This window comes from Phodopus roborovskii, unplaced genomic scaffold, assembly GCF_943737965.1.
Source record: "Phodopus roborovskii unplaced genomic scaffold, PHOROB, whole genome shotgun sequence".
NCBI lineage: Eukaryota > Metazoa > Chordata > Mammalia > Rodentia > Cricetidae > Phodopus > Phodopus roborovskii.
This window is the reverse complement of record NW_026125052.1, coordinates 204,910-222,546: the sequence shown is the minus strand read 5'-3', so window position 1 is coordinate 222,546 and position 17,637 is coordinate 204,910. Positions and strand designations below refer to the sequence as shown.

General features: G+C 41.7%; 1 protein-coding gene across 3 annotated transcripts in view; it reads right to left on the bottom strand.

Moving 5' to 3' along the window:
• The window catches only part of Ap2b1 (adaptor related protein complex 2 subunit beta 1), a 106,145-nt gene that overhangs the window by 12,062 nt on the left and 76,446 nt on the right, over positions 1–17,637 (bottom strand). For all 3 annotated transcript variants that reach the window (XM_051179725.1, XM_051179677.1, XM_051179790.1), the window contains 2 exons: positions 1,603–1,687; positions 379–465 (listed from right to left, as the gene is read on the bottom strand). In XM_051179725.1, the coding sequence (XP_051035682.1) occupies positions 379–465; positions 1,603–1,687 (172 nt within the window). The remainder of the gene's footprint in view (positions 1–378; positions 466–1,602; positions 1,688–17,637) is intronic.

Below are 17,637 nucleotides of genomic sequence, written 5' to 3'. Positions count from 1 at the left end.
CTCCTGAGATCTGCCAGCCTCTGACTCAAGTGGTGCTGGAATTAAAAATATGCACCACCATGCTTGGGTAATATTGTTTGTGTGTATGTGTATGTGCTGTGCACGTGTTTTATAAAAAGAAATGGGTTCATTATGTAGCCCAGACTGGCCTGGAATTTGTAATCCTCTTGCCTCAGCCTCCTGCATTTTTGGATTACAGGTGTGCCCCACTATGTCTGGGAAACATGCCAAGTACTTAAGAGAGATTTGCAAAGTAATGTATTTAACATGTAATCCACCAGAATTATGTTAAATTCGGAAAGTGGGGACAGGAAAGGAAAGTTTTAAACATTTTATTTGACTTATTAAAATGAAAACGAATCAAGAGTTATTGCTTACCAGCATTTAAATGACATTCCTTAATCTGAAACTGAAGTTCATTTTCATTGGGAATATCCTTCCATGTCGCAAGGAAGACCTGGCGCTCTGTATGGGGAAGGGGGAAAAGTGGGTGTGTCAGTACTCTGTTCCCTGATGTTTCCACCAGTTTTCCCTAGGCCTGCTAGGAGCAGGCTAGGCTCAGAGCAAAGTTTCCGATTTGCAATGGTGCTGTATACTAGGTAGGCCCTTATTGACCGAACTAATAGACACTGGAAAAAAAGTTTGCATTTAAGAGTTTAGATTGGGCACTTTGTATTCCTACTTGGGTGACTTTGGGCACATCTTGTGACCTTTCTTTTTTCCAGACAGGGTTTCTCTGTGTAGCCCTGGTTGTCCTGGAACTCTACTCTGTAGACCAGGATGGCCTTGAAAGCAAAGATTCACCTGCCTCTTAAAAGGGTACTGCACCCCACTACACCCAATTTGATGGTGGTTTCTTTTTTTTTTTTTTTTTTTTTTTGATTTGAAGGCTGTTCATATATATGAAATTTTTTTCTTATTTTACATATTAATCCCAGTTCTCTCTCCCTCCCATGCCCCCCCCCCGCCCCCTCCATTCCCCACTCCACAGAGAGGGTGATGCCTTCCAGGAGGGATCATCAAAATCTGTCAAGTCATTTGGAGTAGGGTCTAGGCCCTCCTGGATGGTAGTTTCTTAAGTAAGGAAAGGGAAAAGCCAATAGCTACCTTGGGGTAGGACAGAAGACTAATGGTTTATTACAAATTACTGAATTCTTATCTTAGTATGAATTCAGTGTTCAGTAAGTGTTAAATTTACATACTATTTCACTAAGTCATTAAAAAAAAAAATAAAAAACTTCCATTTTGTAAAGATAGACAACAAAAAAGAAAGGCCAAGCATCTTGCCCACAGTCACACAGATAATAACTTGCAAAGACCGAATTCACAGCTGTCCTCAACCCTGTCTCACCTGTGTGTGTGTGGGGGGGGGGGTGGCGCGGGGCAGGGCTGGGTCAGTCAAGTAAGTGGCTCTGGGATTTGGGATAGCAGAGTAAAAATAGCAACTGACAAAAGGCCAATGACCAATTGTTTATTGGGGCTTTAGAATATCCTAAACCCATTTTAAAATTTCAAAATGGTCTGTACTTCTAGGGCTATGTTATGCCTGCCATTCAGATGATGGCCAAAGGAATATTTAGCAGGACAGGAGGACACACTTACCCATTTTGCCATCTTCTACAAAAAGCACATTGAGTGGGATGAGGCAGCTGAAGTAGAAGACATCAATATTGTTTTTAACAGCCACCTGGCAGGAAAGCAAAGCGGAAAAATTTGGACTTCAATAAGGAGCCAGGTAGGAGGATAATAGATATGTGTCTAGAAGTCTACTTCCTATTTCAATCAGTGCAGGCCTCCTAATCAACACACCAGCCCATCGCTGCAAAGCACATCTGCCCTCACTCACTGACAACTGTGGCCACCTGCAAGCCATTGTTCTTCAGGAGGATTGTCTATGGTACCCTCTAGAGCAGAGGTTCTCAACCTGTGGGTCACAAACCCTTTGGGAATCAAATGACCTTTTCATAGGGATTGTATATCAGATGTCCTGTAAGCCATCGTTCTTCAGGAGAATTGTCTATGGTATACCCTCTAGAGCAGAGGTTCTCAACCTGTGGGTCACAAACCCTTTGGGAATCAAATGACCTTTTCATAGGGATTGTATATCAGATGTCCTGCATATCAGATGTTTACATTATGATTCATAACAGCAGCAAAATTACAGTTTTCAAGTAGCAATGAAATAATTTTATGGTTGGGGGTCACCACAACATGAGGAATGGTATTAAAAGGTCACTGCATTAGGGAGGTTGAGAACCACTGTTCTAGACAGAGAATAATCTCTGCAGTTTTGTCTTTTTAACTTAAAAAAAAAAAAAAACTACTTTAAAATTCTGAGTGCTCCTATGTGTACATGGGTACTATGATGAATGTGCAGAGGTCAAAGGACAACTTCTGGGTACCACACTCAAAAACACTCTCTACCTCCTTTGACACAGGGTTTTCCATTGGCCTAGAGCTCACCAATTAGGCCAGGCTGGCCTGTCAGTGAGCCTCAGGGATCCTCCTGTCTCTGCCTTTGCCATCCATGTACCATAGCACCTAGAGTTTCCATATAGGTTCTGAGGATAGAATTCAGTCCTCCTCCTAAGCTATCCTCCAGCCCTCTTCCCCAGTGATATTTCTATTCTTCTTTATAACTATTCTAAACAATGTAGGTATTGTTCCCTTCTTGTTTTATAGATAAAGAAACTAAAGAAAGGAAAAGGGACAACTCAGGTCGGGTCATAAAGACCATAGCAGGATTCAAACTCAAACTTGTCTAATTTTCAATTCCTTGTTTTTTCTTCCACAAAAACCAGAGGTCACCAAGGCCTCTTAGTTTTTCCAAGAGATGGGTTTGATAATCAGGCACTACCATAAAGAAAGCATATTGATGGGAGATGCCATTATGTATGTATGTTTCTCATACTGGTTAATGAATAAAGCACTGTTGGCCAATAGGAAAGGAAGATAGGAGGGACTAGGAGAGAAGGACAAAAGAGGAAGTAGGAAGGAGGAGTCAAGATGGAGGGTCTGGAGAAAGCAGAATGCTGGCCGGCTCACCGGTAAGAGAAGACCACGTGAAAATACATAGATCAGCAGAAATGGGTTAATATTTAAGACATAGCTAGCCGATAAGAAGCTAGTACCGGGCCAATAGCATTGTACCTAATACAGAGTCTCTGTGTGTTAATTGGGGCTGGTGTGGCGGCGGGACAAGACCGGTGGCAGGCAGAAAAACCATACACCCTACAGCTAATCAAGCTCAAACACTGGTAATCTGATAGATACAAGGAAAAGCCTTTAAGCAGAGAAGTGAGTTTCTTCTTACAAACTTCTGGACTATGGTCTTACCCTAGTGTGCACATGCTGTTTTAAATAAGCCACTGCAGGCACTTTTATTTGGGGCCCACCACTAGTGTGTGCATGGGGGACAGGCTGACTCCTGCCTGCAGCAGGCTCTGGAGCATATGAGGTGAGAAGAGAGGAGCTGCTCTAAGACACCATCTCCCACAGCTTGCTGCCACCTGACTTCCTCCCTGTGCTCCCGGCACTGCAGAAAATGTTCCTCTGGGCAAGTTCTATGATCGCTAACCAAGCCTATTTCTTTCTCACTTTGCTCTTAAAAAGTAAAAGAAATTGGTTGTGGTAGCTCACACTTATAATCTCTATACCTAAGAAGCTGATGCAGAAGGACTCTGAGTTCAAGTCAGCCTATGTTACAAAGATCCTGTCTCAAAAACCAAAATCAAATATATGCCCCCCCAAAAAAAACAAAAATAAAAATAAAAAAGGTAAAAAACTAATAAAACAAAAACAAGAAAAAAAAAAAAAACCCTCAGAAAACAAAATCAAAATGAAGCAAAATAAAACAAAAAGCCCACAAGAATACCAGAGTTGTTTATATGTCCTCTGAGTATTCCTGTGCTTGGGTCTGCCCAAGATTGTGACTGACATTTCCAATGACACTCCACTGAAGAAAACTGATTTTTCCTTTTGTTGACTCCTCTTGGTTAGAATGGAACTACACATCCACTTTCTCCTGTGTGCTCGGACCCTATTTGGCTTGAACCTGTGCAGGTCTTGTTCATCATACCACAGTCTCTGAGTTCTTACATACATCAATCCTGCTGTGTCTGGAAAACAGTTTCCTTGGACTCATCCATTACCTTTGGGTCCCCGATCCTTTATTATTTTTGTTGTTTTCGAGACAGGGTTTCTCTGTGTAGCTTTGGAACCTGTCCTGGAACTCGTTCTGTAGACCAGGCTAGCCTGGAACTCACAGAGATCCACCTGCCTCAGGGAATAAAGGTGTGTGCCACTGCTGCCTAGCTTCCATTCCTGGTCCTTGGGGGAAGGGCAGGGATTTGATGGAGATATCCCATTTAGGATAGAGTGCTCTGAAGTCTCTCACTCTCTGCACATTGTCTAATTGTGGGTCTCTGTGTTAATTCCCATCTATTCCTAGAAGAAGCTTCTCTGATGTGGGTTGATTGAGGCACTGACCCATCCATCTTCCCCCTTTTCTACCTAAACTACACAGCCAAGTCTACCAAAACTGGAGCTATGTGACTGAAGAAAGTCCTTTCTGAAACTGCAGTCCTTTTATTTCTTACCAACTCGTCTTTCTGAACTTAACTACCACCTTGCCTCCTTGACACATCTCTCTGACCTCTCAGAATCCCTTCAATTGCTCTCTTGGTAAGCTGTGCTTCTAACCTTCCAATTCCCAAGCCTACACCACACAGACTGAGCATGGTAAGGTAAGCAGGGTAATTAACGTTAGCAAAAAAAATGTAGCGTCTCTATGGTGTACTGAAGCACCGCCTTCAGAGACTCACAGCTGTGGGCTTCTGGGAGAGGGCTAAGCTCAAGTTCACCTGATTCTCAGCAGGACAATTAGAGAAAAGGAAACTCTTCCCTCAAATTAGGGCCTCAAGAAGATCTCAAGACAGTGCCTGGCTCCAAAGGGCATTTACAAGTGACACTGGGGAACCGGAGCCGGCTGGTCACATGAGGGTTTCATGAATACTAATGACTATTATTACCATCATCCGTGAATATAAAGCAGTCAGATTTCACAATGTGCCGGGTCAAAGATTTATGGGCGTTCACTCTACTCCAGGCACTTGTGATAAAACTAAAAATAGAGAAAATATAATGCTTATCTCCCTAGGGGGTAGGGTTCTTCACCAAAGGCTTCTATCAAAACTATCTTGACAGGTTTTTTATTTGTTTGTTTTTGTTTGTTTGTTTGTTTGTTTTTTACAATGGACACTGGAGGACCGCTCTGTATGAGAATAACTGCCTCTCCCTCTGGAAAGAGCATCTAGAAAGACCACTAATTTACAGCAGTGCTCTCTAAGAAGGCTGAGTGAGTTCATAAACGCCTGTCCTGAGATTGCTATTCCAATTGCAGCCTGACAGCAGTGCAAGGCCACGGATGTTCCTTGAGGTCAGCAGGCTAAACCAATTGCTTACTGTCTGGACCTCATAAACACATGAAAGCCAGGAGCCCTCTGCCCCTCTGACACATATCACAGGGTTCTCATCTTTTCAAAGACTGCCCCAAATATCTGCTCTAGACTAATTCTGTAAAGCAGATACTCTAATCAAAGGCAGCAGACAGTGCTCGCAGGGTCTAGGGAGTCAGAACAACAGATCTCAAATTCTAACCCTGACATCTGTTTGCTGTGTGACTCAGGGCAAATAGTATTCAGATTAATTTCCTGTCCACAAGAAGATCAAAAGCATATTCACAGGGCTGTCATAAATGAGCTCATATTTGTTAAGCACACAGAATGCTGCAGAATGCTGTCTAGTTCAAGCACAATGGTGAATTCATGACATTAAACCACCTTCACTATCTCCATCTCCTGGCTTGATTTTTTTTTTTTTTTTTTTTTTAACTGAGATTCTTTTATAATTAAGGACAACCACATTGGATTATCCAAGATTTTATTATTAATACCATGCTATACAGGGATCAGAGTTTTAAAAAGCATACTGGTAAACTGTTTGCTTGAGCTAACCAAGATGTTACTGTGGCTTGGTGAGAGTCCATCTTTTAGAAGCAACTGCACAGGTTACTTGCTGGGGATATGTTTTAATCTCGTTCATGTTAGCTTTCAAACTTTTACCCCTGGGTAGAACTGCCTTCATTTCAGGGATCAATGCTCCCATGGATCCGCCTCTTGTCTGCCTTTCTAGGCTATTTCCTTCACCTCAACCATATCCCCAATATGGAAACTCGCAGCCCTGCATTTTCTACAGGCTGTTCTTTCTGCCTGATACACCCTGTTCCTCAAGCTTTGTCTAACTTATCTAACTGTATGACTCAGTTCAGTCTTAAATTTTTCAGAAACCCTAAGCCCCCTCACAGTGTCCAGGGTACACACTACTATGACAGTGCAGAATACGCTTATTTACATAGGGCCACTGTCACAGTGAGCTGACAGTGCAGGGGCATCTCACTCATGCTGCCTGGTTCAATCAATATTTGTTGAATGAAGTTAAGGTCATTATTCAAACACACTGGTTTGTTCACTTGTTTCTCTCCTTTACACTTCAAGTATATGTGTAACAAAAATATCAGTAAGATCTCAGGAACACAGACTCTCAATGAGGTCCAGGATTGGAGATGAAATGATGGTAGTGGCTTTCAGTTTCAAATCAAAGCCTAAATATTATCTAGCACTTATAGGGAGTAGACTGCACCCTAAAGAATGCCAGATACTCTGGGCAGTGGTGTTGCATAGCTTTAATCCCAGCATTCGGGATACAGAGGTAGTCAGGTATCTGTGAGTTCTAGGCCAGTCTGGTCTACAGAGTGAGGACAGCCAGAAAAAGCCTGACTCAAAAGAGAGAGAGAGAGAGAGAGAGAGAGAGAGAGAGAGAGAGAGAGAGAGAGAATGCTAAAAGTCAGGCATGCTAGTACACACCTTCTAATCCCAGCAACTAGGAGTCTACAGAGTGAGTTCCAGGCCAGCCAAGTATATATATAGAGAGCCCCTGTCTGAAAAAACAAAAACCAAACAAACAAGCAAGCAGCTGGATGCTTCACGGATATGCTAACCATCCTCAGAACAGGAAAAGAACCTGTCCCCCTCTTTGATATAATCCCACGTGTATGGGTGTTTCCCCTGCATGCATGTCTGTACATGTATGTGAATGTCTGGTGCCTGCAGAAGTCAGAAGAGGGAGTTGGATTGCCTGTAACTTGAGTTACAAATGGCTGTGAGTCACCATGTGGGTGTTGGGAACTGAACCCTGGGTCCTTTCCAAAAGCAACAAGTACTCTTAACTGCTGAGCCTTCTCACAGAACCTATCTTCTCATCTTTTCCTGTCCCACCTCTTTTTCTTTAGGATGCTAGACATTGAATCTAGGGCCTTCCAGATGCTAGGCAAGTACTTGAAGACTGAGCTACACCCAGGCCTTCACAGTTTTAAAGACAAAATCTTGCCGTGTGGCTCAGGCTGGATGGAACTCCTGATCCCCTTACCTTTGACTCCTGGAGAGACAGGCAGAAATCATTACAACTTAATAAACAAAAAACATTTTTGATAAGAGAGTGGGTCTAATTATGCAGCCCAGGCTAGCCTAGAGCTTCCTACGTCCTCTCACCCCTGCTTCCCAAGTGCTGGGATCACTATCAAGCCCACCTTCCTGCTATCATAGTTTTTAAGGATAATTTAAACTATTATCAAAGTGTGTCTGTGTGTGGTTTTGTACACATTAGTGTGGGTGCTCATGGTGGCCAGAGGCATTGGTTCCCTAGAACTGGAGTTACAGGGGGTTACAGGAGGTAACCTGACATGGGATGGGAATCAAACTTGGATCTTCTGGAAGAGCAGATTGCACTCTTCATTGCTGAGATCTCTCCAGCTCTGGCTATTTCAAACTCAATAAATGGAACACAGAACTTTTAGCATCTTCCTATTTCTGCACTTGTCTCCACTCATCTGCCTACAACTCCCCTTCACAATATTTAGCCTCCCCAGTTTATTTTCAATACGGTAGGCAGAGGATTTTAAAATGTAGGTTGGTGGGCAAGTACTTCTCTGTTCAAACTTTCAATGGCTTTCCATCTCATTCAGAATACAACTGCAACGAATCTGGTCCCCATTCACCCTGTGATGGCTTCCCCTGTAATTCCAGATACACACTCTGTTCTTTGCACACAGCCCACATCTTCCAACTTTGTGCTTTTGCCCTTGCTGTTTCTTCTGTGGAATATTCTTCCTCCTGACATCTGCATCATTTATTGCTTCCGAAGGGCTCTGTGTTAATCACAGTTGATCTGCTCAGGCAGGTGGGTCTTCCGGACCCTGTATTATGATAGTAACATATCACCCTCCCCTCTAATCCCTGGATCCCTGTTTTAGTTTATTTTTTCATTGTGCTCTTTCCTGTCCCTCAAGCTTTTTATTTTTCTTTTTAACATTTGTTGGCTTGATTGTACCCTTCCAAGTAAAACATGAATTATATGAAGGAATTTTTGTCCTTTGTTTACTACAGGATTCTCAGTGCCTACCTGAGCATAGGTGCTATATAAGAATGATTATAAGGTCAAGCAGAGGTGGCGCATACCCTTAATCCCAGCATTCAGGGGGGAGGGGCAGGGAGATCTCTGTGAATGAGGCTAGCCTGGTCTACACTTCGAGTTCCAGGACTGTTAAATAGAGAAACTGTCTTGGAAAAACAAATATATATCAGCTAGGCATGGAGTATGCCTGTAATCCCAGTCCTTAAGAGGTGGGAGCAGGAGGATCACAGGCAGGTGGCCAGCTTGGGCTACACAGCAAGGCCATGCCTTAAAAAAACACAAGCAAAACAGAGAATAACACTGCAGCTCATAAACAGTAATAGTTAATCTCCATTTCACCTGTGTTAAGTGCACATGATATAAAATACTTCTTACTGTAAATTGCAGGTAAAGGGAACACAAAACTCACAATATTCACGTTCCCAATAAAAAATGGTTTAAAAAAAAATGGGTTCAGTGAGCAAAGGAACAGAATGCCCACTTAGGCTATGCTTCAAGACTGTCCAAGGAAGGCCGCAGATGGTATAAGGAGAGGCTTGCCTTCCTCTGGCAATATATACCATATGCAACATGTGGTCATAACAGTATGAACCTGCTCACTTCTCGGGGACATCAACAGGAAAAAAAACAAATAGAAATGATTATTATAAGGCACTTTGGAACACAAAAGTGAGCTAAAAATGCTTAATAACCATAATAATGTTTTTTAAAGGTACTTTCAGGGGCTGCTGGGGAAAGAGTATCCTGTCAGCGTCAGCCTGCACCCAGCAATTACTTTCTATCCATAATATAGGAGGCCTGCTGCAGTAGCTTCAGCCTCTTTATGCTGGCACAGCTGGAAACTTTGAGCAGCCTAAATTAATATTCTAACTGCATCCCAGGACATTTAAAAGTGCTATAAAAAAGGTCTGACATGAACTCAGCCTGAACTCTGGCAAGTGAGGCCTCTTATGACACCTCTCACCACTGGTAGGCCAAGGAGGCACCACCACAACAGAAACCAGTCGAGCTGTACAGGGCTCACCTTTAAGATTATCTCATTTACTCTTCATGACGTCACACGTGACCTTTCCAAGTCTCTGAAGATTTTCTTTTTTCTTTTTATTCCTTTTCTCCATTTAGCTTTTGGAAAGATTATTTGCAGACTGGTCCAAGTTAGGACCAAGCTGTGACGCCAACTATCTCCAGTTTTCTCTGAGGAATGATGATTCAGACGTGTTTTTAAAGTGCCACACAACCTAGTCAACAGATCCTAGGGGAATGGCTCCTAGTGACAGGTTTTTAATGGCACAGATTTCTAAGTGTGATATCTGTCATCAGAGCCTCAAGCAGAAATGCCCTTTTCGATTAGCTGCATGAGTTCAACTGACCTGTAACTTTCTTCTCCCTAGTCAAGGTCAAAACTGTCTTGTACCTTAAGTTCAAATGTTGTCTTCCATTTCAAAGCTTGTTGATCAATGAATTATGGGGGAATCCTCAGAGAATACTGAAAAAACAGAGCTATCTGCAACAGCTGGCAATATCTGGATGCAATCAAAATGTAGCAGAAATACTCATGAGATTCTCACAGAAAAGATCAATGTATTTTCTGTCACATGCTAACTAATCTTTAATGCAATGTTGAGCCCTCTTCCTGTATTTTCTTTGACCATCCACTATGTCTGGATTCATGTCAGCTGAGTAGTGAGTGCTCTGCCCATACCAATTTGCTGGGTAGCCTAGATAAAGGCTACACTTGTTGATTCTTGGGAGATGATGGTTATTACTCACTGTCAAAAGGATGAAGAATGGAAACCCTTTGTAGGCAAAGTATATCAGTGGTTCTAAGTCCCTAGGTGAAAGCCCTGTGGGTGACAGAATGCACTTTAGCACTTACAGTTTTGACAGAAAAAGAAGCTTTGAACAGACATCATCCCCACCATGACTCCTAAAACTCAAAATCCTCAAGTAGGACAAATTACTACTGATATTTAAAAATACAACAAATTCCTACAACAAATTGTAGGCCCTGTTTTAAGAGGAGGTAAAACCTGTGATTCATGTAGTCCTCATTCTGCCATGAAAGCTAATTAATCTATTCTCAAGAACACTCTCAAGTCATTTAGCCATGGGAGAGACTAAATATAAACATACATACATACATACATACATACATACATACATACATACATACAAAATTCCAAAATACCAAAGAGTAGATTAAGGTTGTAAAGTAGATAGACATAAGTTTCAAAAAGAGATTTAACTGTCAGAATTCTGATTTGGGCAGGGGCACACAAGAATGAATTCAAGGCCATCTATGAAAGAAGCCCAAAGCACAGCAGTCATTAGGACTACTGATCTTAAATTTTTACTAAAATGTATATATACACATACATACAGGTGCCAGTAGGGCCTGGAGGAGGGGGCTGGGAACCAAACTCTGGCTCTCTGAAGGAGCAGAGCAAGCACTATTAATCACTGAGCCATCTACAACTCTTACTGCAACTTAAACCAGATCCAAGTAGCTGACCTCAGTCATCACGGAGGCTCTCTGAACTGCAGGGAACAGGCCAAACTCACATAGGATGACACCTTCCCAAAGTCAAGTTCATCTTAGAAGTTCCAAATTCAGTACTTCTTATCTTTTAATTTATAATCACATCTATTCCTATCAATGCAAACTTTCAGAATGCATGCAAAGAAAACCTGGATCAGGATTTTTCTTTTAAAGGCAAATGCCAGACTGTTTGATAGTTATCTGAAGTACCTTTTCTTTTCTTTTGAGCCCTAACTGACCTGGAACTTACTATGTAGACCGGGCTGACTTCAAATTCATGGTGATCCACCTGCCTCTGCCTCCTGAATGCTGGCATAAAAGCATGCACCACCATGCCCAGCTCTGAAATCTTTAAAAGCTAATCAAATCCTTAAAGTAAACAAATGTATGACCAGATAAAACGAACAACCATGTCCTTTTATTTTATTTTAATTTCAGAGCTGGGGTCTGAGTAAGCAGTCCAGGCTAGCTCTCAATGGTCCTCTTGCTTCAGCCTTCTGAGTGTTAGGGTTATAGACATAAGTGACCATGCCCAGTTTACCTTTTCTATTCAAGTTTCCCCCCCTCTCCATTTATGCATCTCTCTCACATACATCTTTGCATTTATCGGGGTTATAAAAAGGCAAGCAAGTTGAGAGCATCCTTCAACTTTTTCACTTACTCTGAGCTTCCAAATTTAACCTAGAAATATTAATAAAAGTAGTCTTCAACTCTTTAAGACACAGTTGGATAATTTAAGGCTGGCAGTTTGATTTTATTCTAAAGAAGTATTAGGCATAGGTTAGTGACATAAAAATTCTCCAAATGTTAGAAGAAGATGTCCTATTTGTCTCCTCATCTCCAATCTTGAGATGCTTTAAAGCAACAGTCTCTTCTCCATTCCCTCTCATAAAAATGAAATCTGTGATTGTTGATATGAGATTAAATTTAAGCGGGGGATCACCTTCACACAGGTTCAGGCTCAGACCCTGAGCAACAGCAGGCAGATGCTGTAATAAGGGAGTCCCTGCTAAGATGAAGTGCTGGGTATTGCTTAAGAACTAGAAGAATCTAATGTTTCTAAATGGGGGGGGGGGTAATCCAATAACATATATTTACTATCTACTTACTGTTCTAGGCACTGAGACATTAGAAATGGGGGGGGGGGAGCAGTACCTGCTGATTTCCAACAGTTTGCTCTAGAGTCAGGAAGGAAGGAAGGAAGAAGGAAGGAAGGAAGGAAGGAAGGAAGGAAGGAAGGAAGGAAGGAAGGAAAGAAGAGTTTAAAATGTGATAAGTAGTAGTATAGGAAGCAAAAAGGGTTAAGACAGACTGGGGGAAGGGCAGAGTGTGGCCTTACTTAAAAGATAGTGTTTTAGCAGAGGTGTTGCAAAATACTTGTGTACACTATGTGAAGATGTGTCATTGTGATTGGTTAGCAAACAGCTGAATGGCCAATAGGTAGGCAGGAGAAAATAGGTGGGGTTTCCTGAGAAGAGAGGTACAGGATTTTGCCAGCACACTTTGAGCAAGTCAGATGTGCTGTACTAAGAGGAAGTAACTGAGTGTAGCAGAACATAGATTTAAAAAAAAAAAGGGGGGGGGGTTAAAATGGGTTAATTAAGTAATAAGAGTTTGTTGGGAACAATCCTAAGCTAAGGCCAAGTTTTCATAATTAATAAGTCTCAGGGTCATTATTTTCAGGCTGGCTGTCCAAAGACAGTCTGACAAGAAAACCTGAGAGAAGTAATAAGCCATGCAGGTAGAATTGGGAGGGCAAACTCCAGACAAGAAAAACGCCAATTTAAAGGCTTCATGGTAGCAGTGGACCAGCTGCCAGCCCTACAGCAGAGAAAGGGGTGGAGGAACAGAGGCAGCCAATGAGGTAAGGGGACAGAAGAACATGGTCAGGGCATATGAGGTCCTGAGCCTACTGTCAGGACTTCAGCTTCTCAGTTTAGATAATTACAAATGCATATTCTTTCTGTCTGGGAATGTGAGCTTAGCAGGCTCATTCTTAGGAACTACATGCCTTACAAGGACTTCAGGGTCAAGATGCATGGCTCTTCTCTAGTTCCAGGTAGCACCCCCATACCCCATGGGGCTGAGGATTAAACCCAGGACCTTGAGCTCCACACTGAACTATATACCCAGCCCCACTGTCCTCATTTAAAAGAAAAAGGAAAAAAAAAAAAAAAACTTTTATGGCAGGAAAATAAACCAGGAACTTACAGTGTATATGTTACCCCTTTCTGTCAAAATATGACTAACCTGTGATACTACACTGAACAACTCAGTGGCTATCCAGACACCATTATTACAAACTTTCACTTTTTTCTTCCTCTAGTTAGCTGTCAATAGAATCCCATTATATAGTATCAGATGCCAAAAATAGCCATCAATAATTTCTCAAGCCTTTCAGTTTAGAAACAGGCCAGTTCTCCACATGCTAAACTTAAAAAAAGATATTTACAAATATATATATATATATATATATATATTTACTTTTATTCTATGAGTATGAGTATTTTGTCTGCATGTATGTATGTGTACCATTTGGGTGCCTGGTGTCCAAGGAAGCCAGAAGGGGACATCAGATTCCCTACAATTAGAGTTATGAGCTTCCGTGTGGGTGCTAGGAACTGAATCTGGGTCCTCTGAAACAGCAGCAAGTGTTAACCACTGAACCATCTTTCCAACCCTCCAAATGCAGTTTTGCAAATCCTAATCAACAAACAAATACAACCATAGGCATCACTCTTTTCCCTTTCCATAATAGTTATATGTACCTTGCCTAGGACTGGGAGAGCCTGCAGCTGTCACATCTTAAGTATCATAACATTAATACTCAGAGATTAACACTCAGAGGAAGGGAACTCATTGGCTGTTGCCTGCTGTGAGAGCTTATTATTAAACTTTCCTTACTATTTTGAGATTGAAGAAATTCAACCCAGGGGCTTTATACATGCTGGGCAAGAGTTCTACTATTAGGCTATACCTCCTACTGCTGTTAAAATAGGGGCTAGCAGACAGCTCAGTGAGTAAGGGCATCTGTTACCAAGCTGTCCAGTACCAACATGGTAAAACGAAGTAACCAAATTGTGCAAACTATTTTCTGGGTGCCCCCTCCCCCCATGTGCACACTACTCATACTATAGGAAGCACAGAGTTACTTGTGCTCACAGATGAGCACTTGGGGAATCTGGAATGTTAAACACACAGAATTGTTCCTTCAAAGCAAAGGATATATAACCTGTTACCTACCCGGAAGGCTGGGGGGGGCGGACATGGTTAATAGACCTTTGTGCTAGTTGTGTGGTCATATTGGGTCGTCCTCCAAACCTTATCCTGAGTGTATTTTTCTTGTTCAATCTATGGACCTATCTTTATGGAAAGTGTCACATCCCCATCTGATCTTTAGCTTACTTTGTTCCTCAGGAATTGTTTACATGTTATTTTGCACATGGGAAAGTTTTCACCAAACTGTGCTGTGTTTAAATATGCCTAAACTACTCAGGGTCAGACTCCCAAAGTTTGAACCAACACTGGCTACTGTTGAACTGAACTGCCTTCTTGACTCCTGCAGATTTGTTACTCTGTTGGCTGTGAAGGTCACAGAGACTCCCACATCACATATGTATACACTAAATAAGGTAAAAAGACCCTTTAAAACACATTTAATATAAAATGTATCATGTTCTAAGATAATGAAGGCAGAACTGTATCAGTTAAAGTAACACCCCAAATCCTAGACTAGTATGCTGTAGAAACCCTAGTAATAGCATAAAAACTTCATTAGCTGCAAATTGGAAATGAACTAGAGTCACAGCTGTGCCTATGTACTGCCTGTATGTTATCTAACCTTATGTGGACAAAAGAAAGACATGTAGCTGTTGAGATGCTAGAGAGGACAGGTACTGAGCACAGATGCTATCTCTAGGCAGTCCACCAGGGAAGCAGGTCATATTCAGAAGGGGTAGACTGTCAGAAAAACAAGAGATTCTAAGTATTTACCCTCCAATTCTTTCAATGGTTCCTGAAAACAAAAGCTATTACTACGCCAAGGACCACCGCTGTTTAATTATATACCTTTCAAAAATGATTGGTCATTTTTTTTTTTTTAGTTTTATATATGATAGATTTTAATGATATACAACAGCAACCCCACTTTTAACTGGGTTTAGACTGACAACTCTATCAATGCTTTCCCTTAAACCAGGCTTTCCTGAAATGGAATACAAGGGAAAGCAAAGCCAGGTGTGGTGTGCACCTGTAACTCCAGCTACTCAGGATGCTATGGGAGAACTGTGAGTTCAAGGCTATACTGGGCAACACAGTCAAAATTTAGCTCAAAACAACACAAAAACATAAATGAAAAGGAAAATAAGTTCAGACTCAGGACATTTTCATTACATGCCTCCATGACAGATTTTCACTCTGTGTACCTTGACTCTGAAAGAAACTTATTCTGTGAAATCCACAGTTGGTGTCCACAGAGACACTAAAGGAAGGCATATTTCATTTCAAGTAATTATCTTTTTTTTTTTTTAATGGAATTTCACGAACTCAGAACTGAGAATTCCAGGGTAATAAACACTGGTAGTATTCCTGCAAATACTCAAACCCCAACCACTGCCAGTACAGTATGAATTCTGTGAGAAAGACGGCTTTGAAACAGAAAGAGTAAAAGCTACCCTCCCAACTGTAGGGTTGCTTGTTCTTGCTGTGAATGGAACCTAGGGTCTTGTACTTGTTAGTCAAGAGCTCTACCACTGAACTGCAGCCTGAGCCCAGGACTGCAGTCTTCACACGTGCATGGTCATGGGTCTTTTCTAAGCCTCTCTTTTCTACTTGTTCTATGTGCATTGTTTTGTTTTTCTGTTTTTAGGTGGTGGGAATTTAATCCCAGGCCTCAAACATGATAGTAAGGGTTAGACCAGCAGGCTATACCCCAAGCCCTCAAGTTTTATTTCAATATGTAATTATTTTCATATCATGAAGCCAGAATAACCCATACATTTTTAAAAGTTAAAAAAAAACATATTTCATAAAATACAGCACTGGAGAAAAACATAAGAGTGTAGTATAAGTAAATGTGAATGTGACTCTAAAATAGGTATCAGTCCAGCTCAGGAAAATCCCAGAGTTCTCTTAAACATGAACCTATAACATATAGTAAAACTTTGTGTAAAGTTTTCAGGATAATGAGACAGTGGGACTAGGAAGAGCTTACATGTTTGTACTGAAAATTCAATGTTCTCTAGACGTATAAAGATCATACAGTTAAAGCTGTTTCAAACCATGCAACAAACTAGAAGTCTCAAACAGGTTTCACTTTTCATCACCCACTTACAGCTTATAATTATGGTAGAAGATGGCTATGGTTTTAATCAACAAAGTCTGGGGTTAGAGAAATGGCTCAGGGGTTAAAGAGCACTGGCTACTCTTCCAAAGGATTCAGGTTCAATTCCCAGCACCCACATGGCAGCTCACAAATGTCTGTTATCCAGCTCCAAGTGATTTAACACCTTCACATAGACATACAAGGAGGCAAAATACCAACACATAAAATAAGAAAAATCTACAGATCACTTTTTATTACTATTGTATTTTTTTTTTTTTTTTAATTCTTTGCTCAAGATCTTAAGCATGGACCTTTGTTCCCTTGAATGGCTGGCCCTCACAGGGCCCTTTCCTATGGCATAAGCTTGAGTGGACCGAGAGCTGAGCTCTGTATTCAGTAACAACTGTCTTCTGACTCTGCTGGCAGATTTCTAACTGCACAGAGTTCCTGGGCTCAAGAGCATACAGTGTTACTGCCTATTGCTTACATGTGGTCATGCAGGTGGGGCAGCTGCTGTGAACAGATGTGCCGTTTGGCTCTTGTCAATTTGACAGGAACCTAGACATGCCTGAGAATAGAGAGCCACAGTTAAGAAAATGTCTCTGTAAGACTGGCTGGTAGGCAGGCCCATGAGGCATTTTCTTAATTGAAGTGGAAAGGCCCAGCTCATTTCGGGTGGTGCCATCCCTGGATAGGTAGTCCTAGGGTACATAAGAAATCAAGCTAATGAGCCAGACATGTACACCTTTAATCCCAACACTTGGGAGGCAGAGTACAAGGGGATTTCTATAAATTTGAGGCTGCTTGGTCTACTAGGGAGTTCCAGAATAGCCAGGGCTACACAATGAGAGAAAGAAAACAAAAGAGGGGGAAGATGGGGTGGAGGAGGAAGAGGAAGAAGAGGAGGAGGAGGTGGAGGAGGGAAACAGGCTGAACAAGCACGAAGAAGCAAGCCAGTAGCCAGTCTTCCTCCATGGTCCATGGCTCCTGCTTTAGTTCCTGCCTCCAGGTTCTGCCTTGTTCTTTCAGTGACACACTGTAATGTGGAACTGTAAGCTGAAATAAACCCTTTCTTCTCTGTGCTGCTTAGTTTTATTTCAACTTGACATAGCTAGCATCATTTTGGAAAAAGGAAACTCAGTTGAGAAAATGCTTCTACCAGACTGGCCTATGGGCAAAGCCTGTGGTAGGTACATTTATTTCCTTGATTAACAGTTGATACAGGAGGTTCTAGCTCACCATGGGC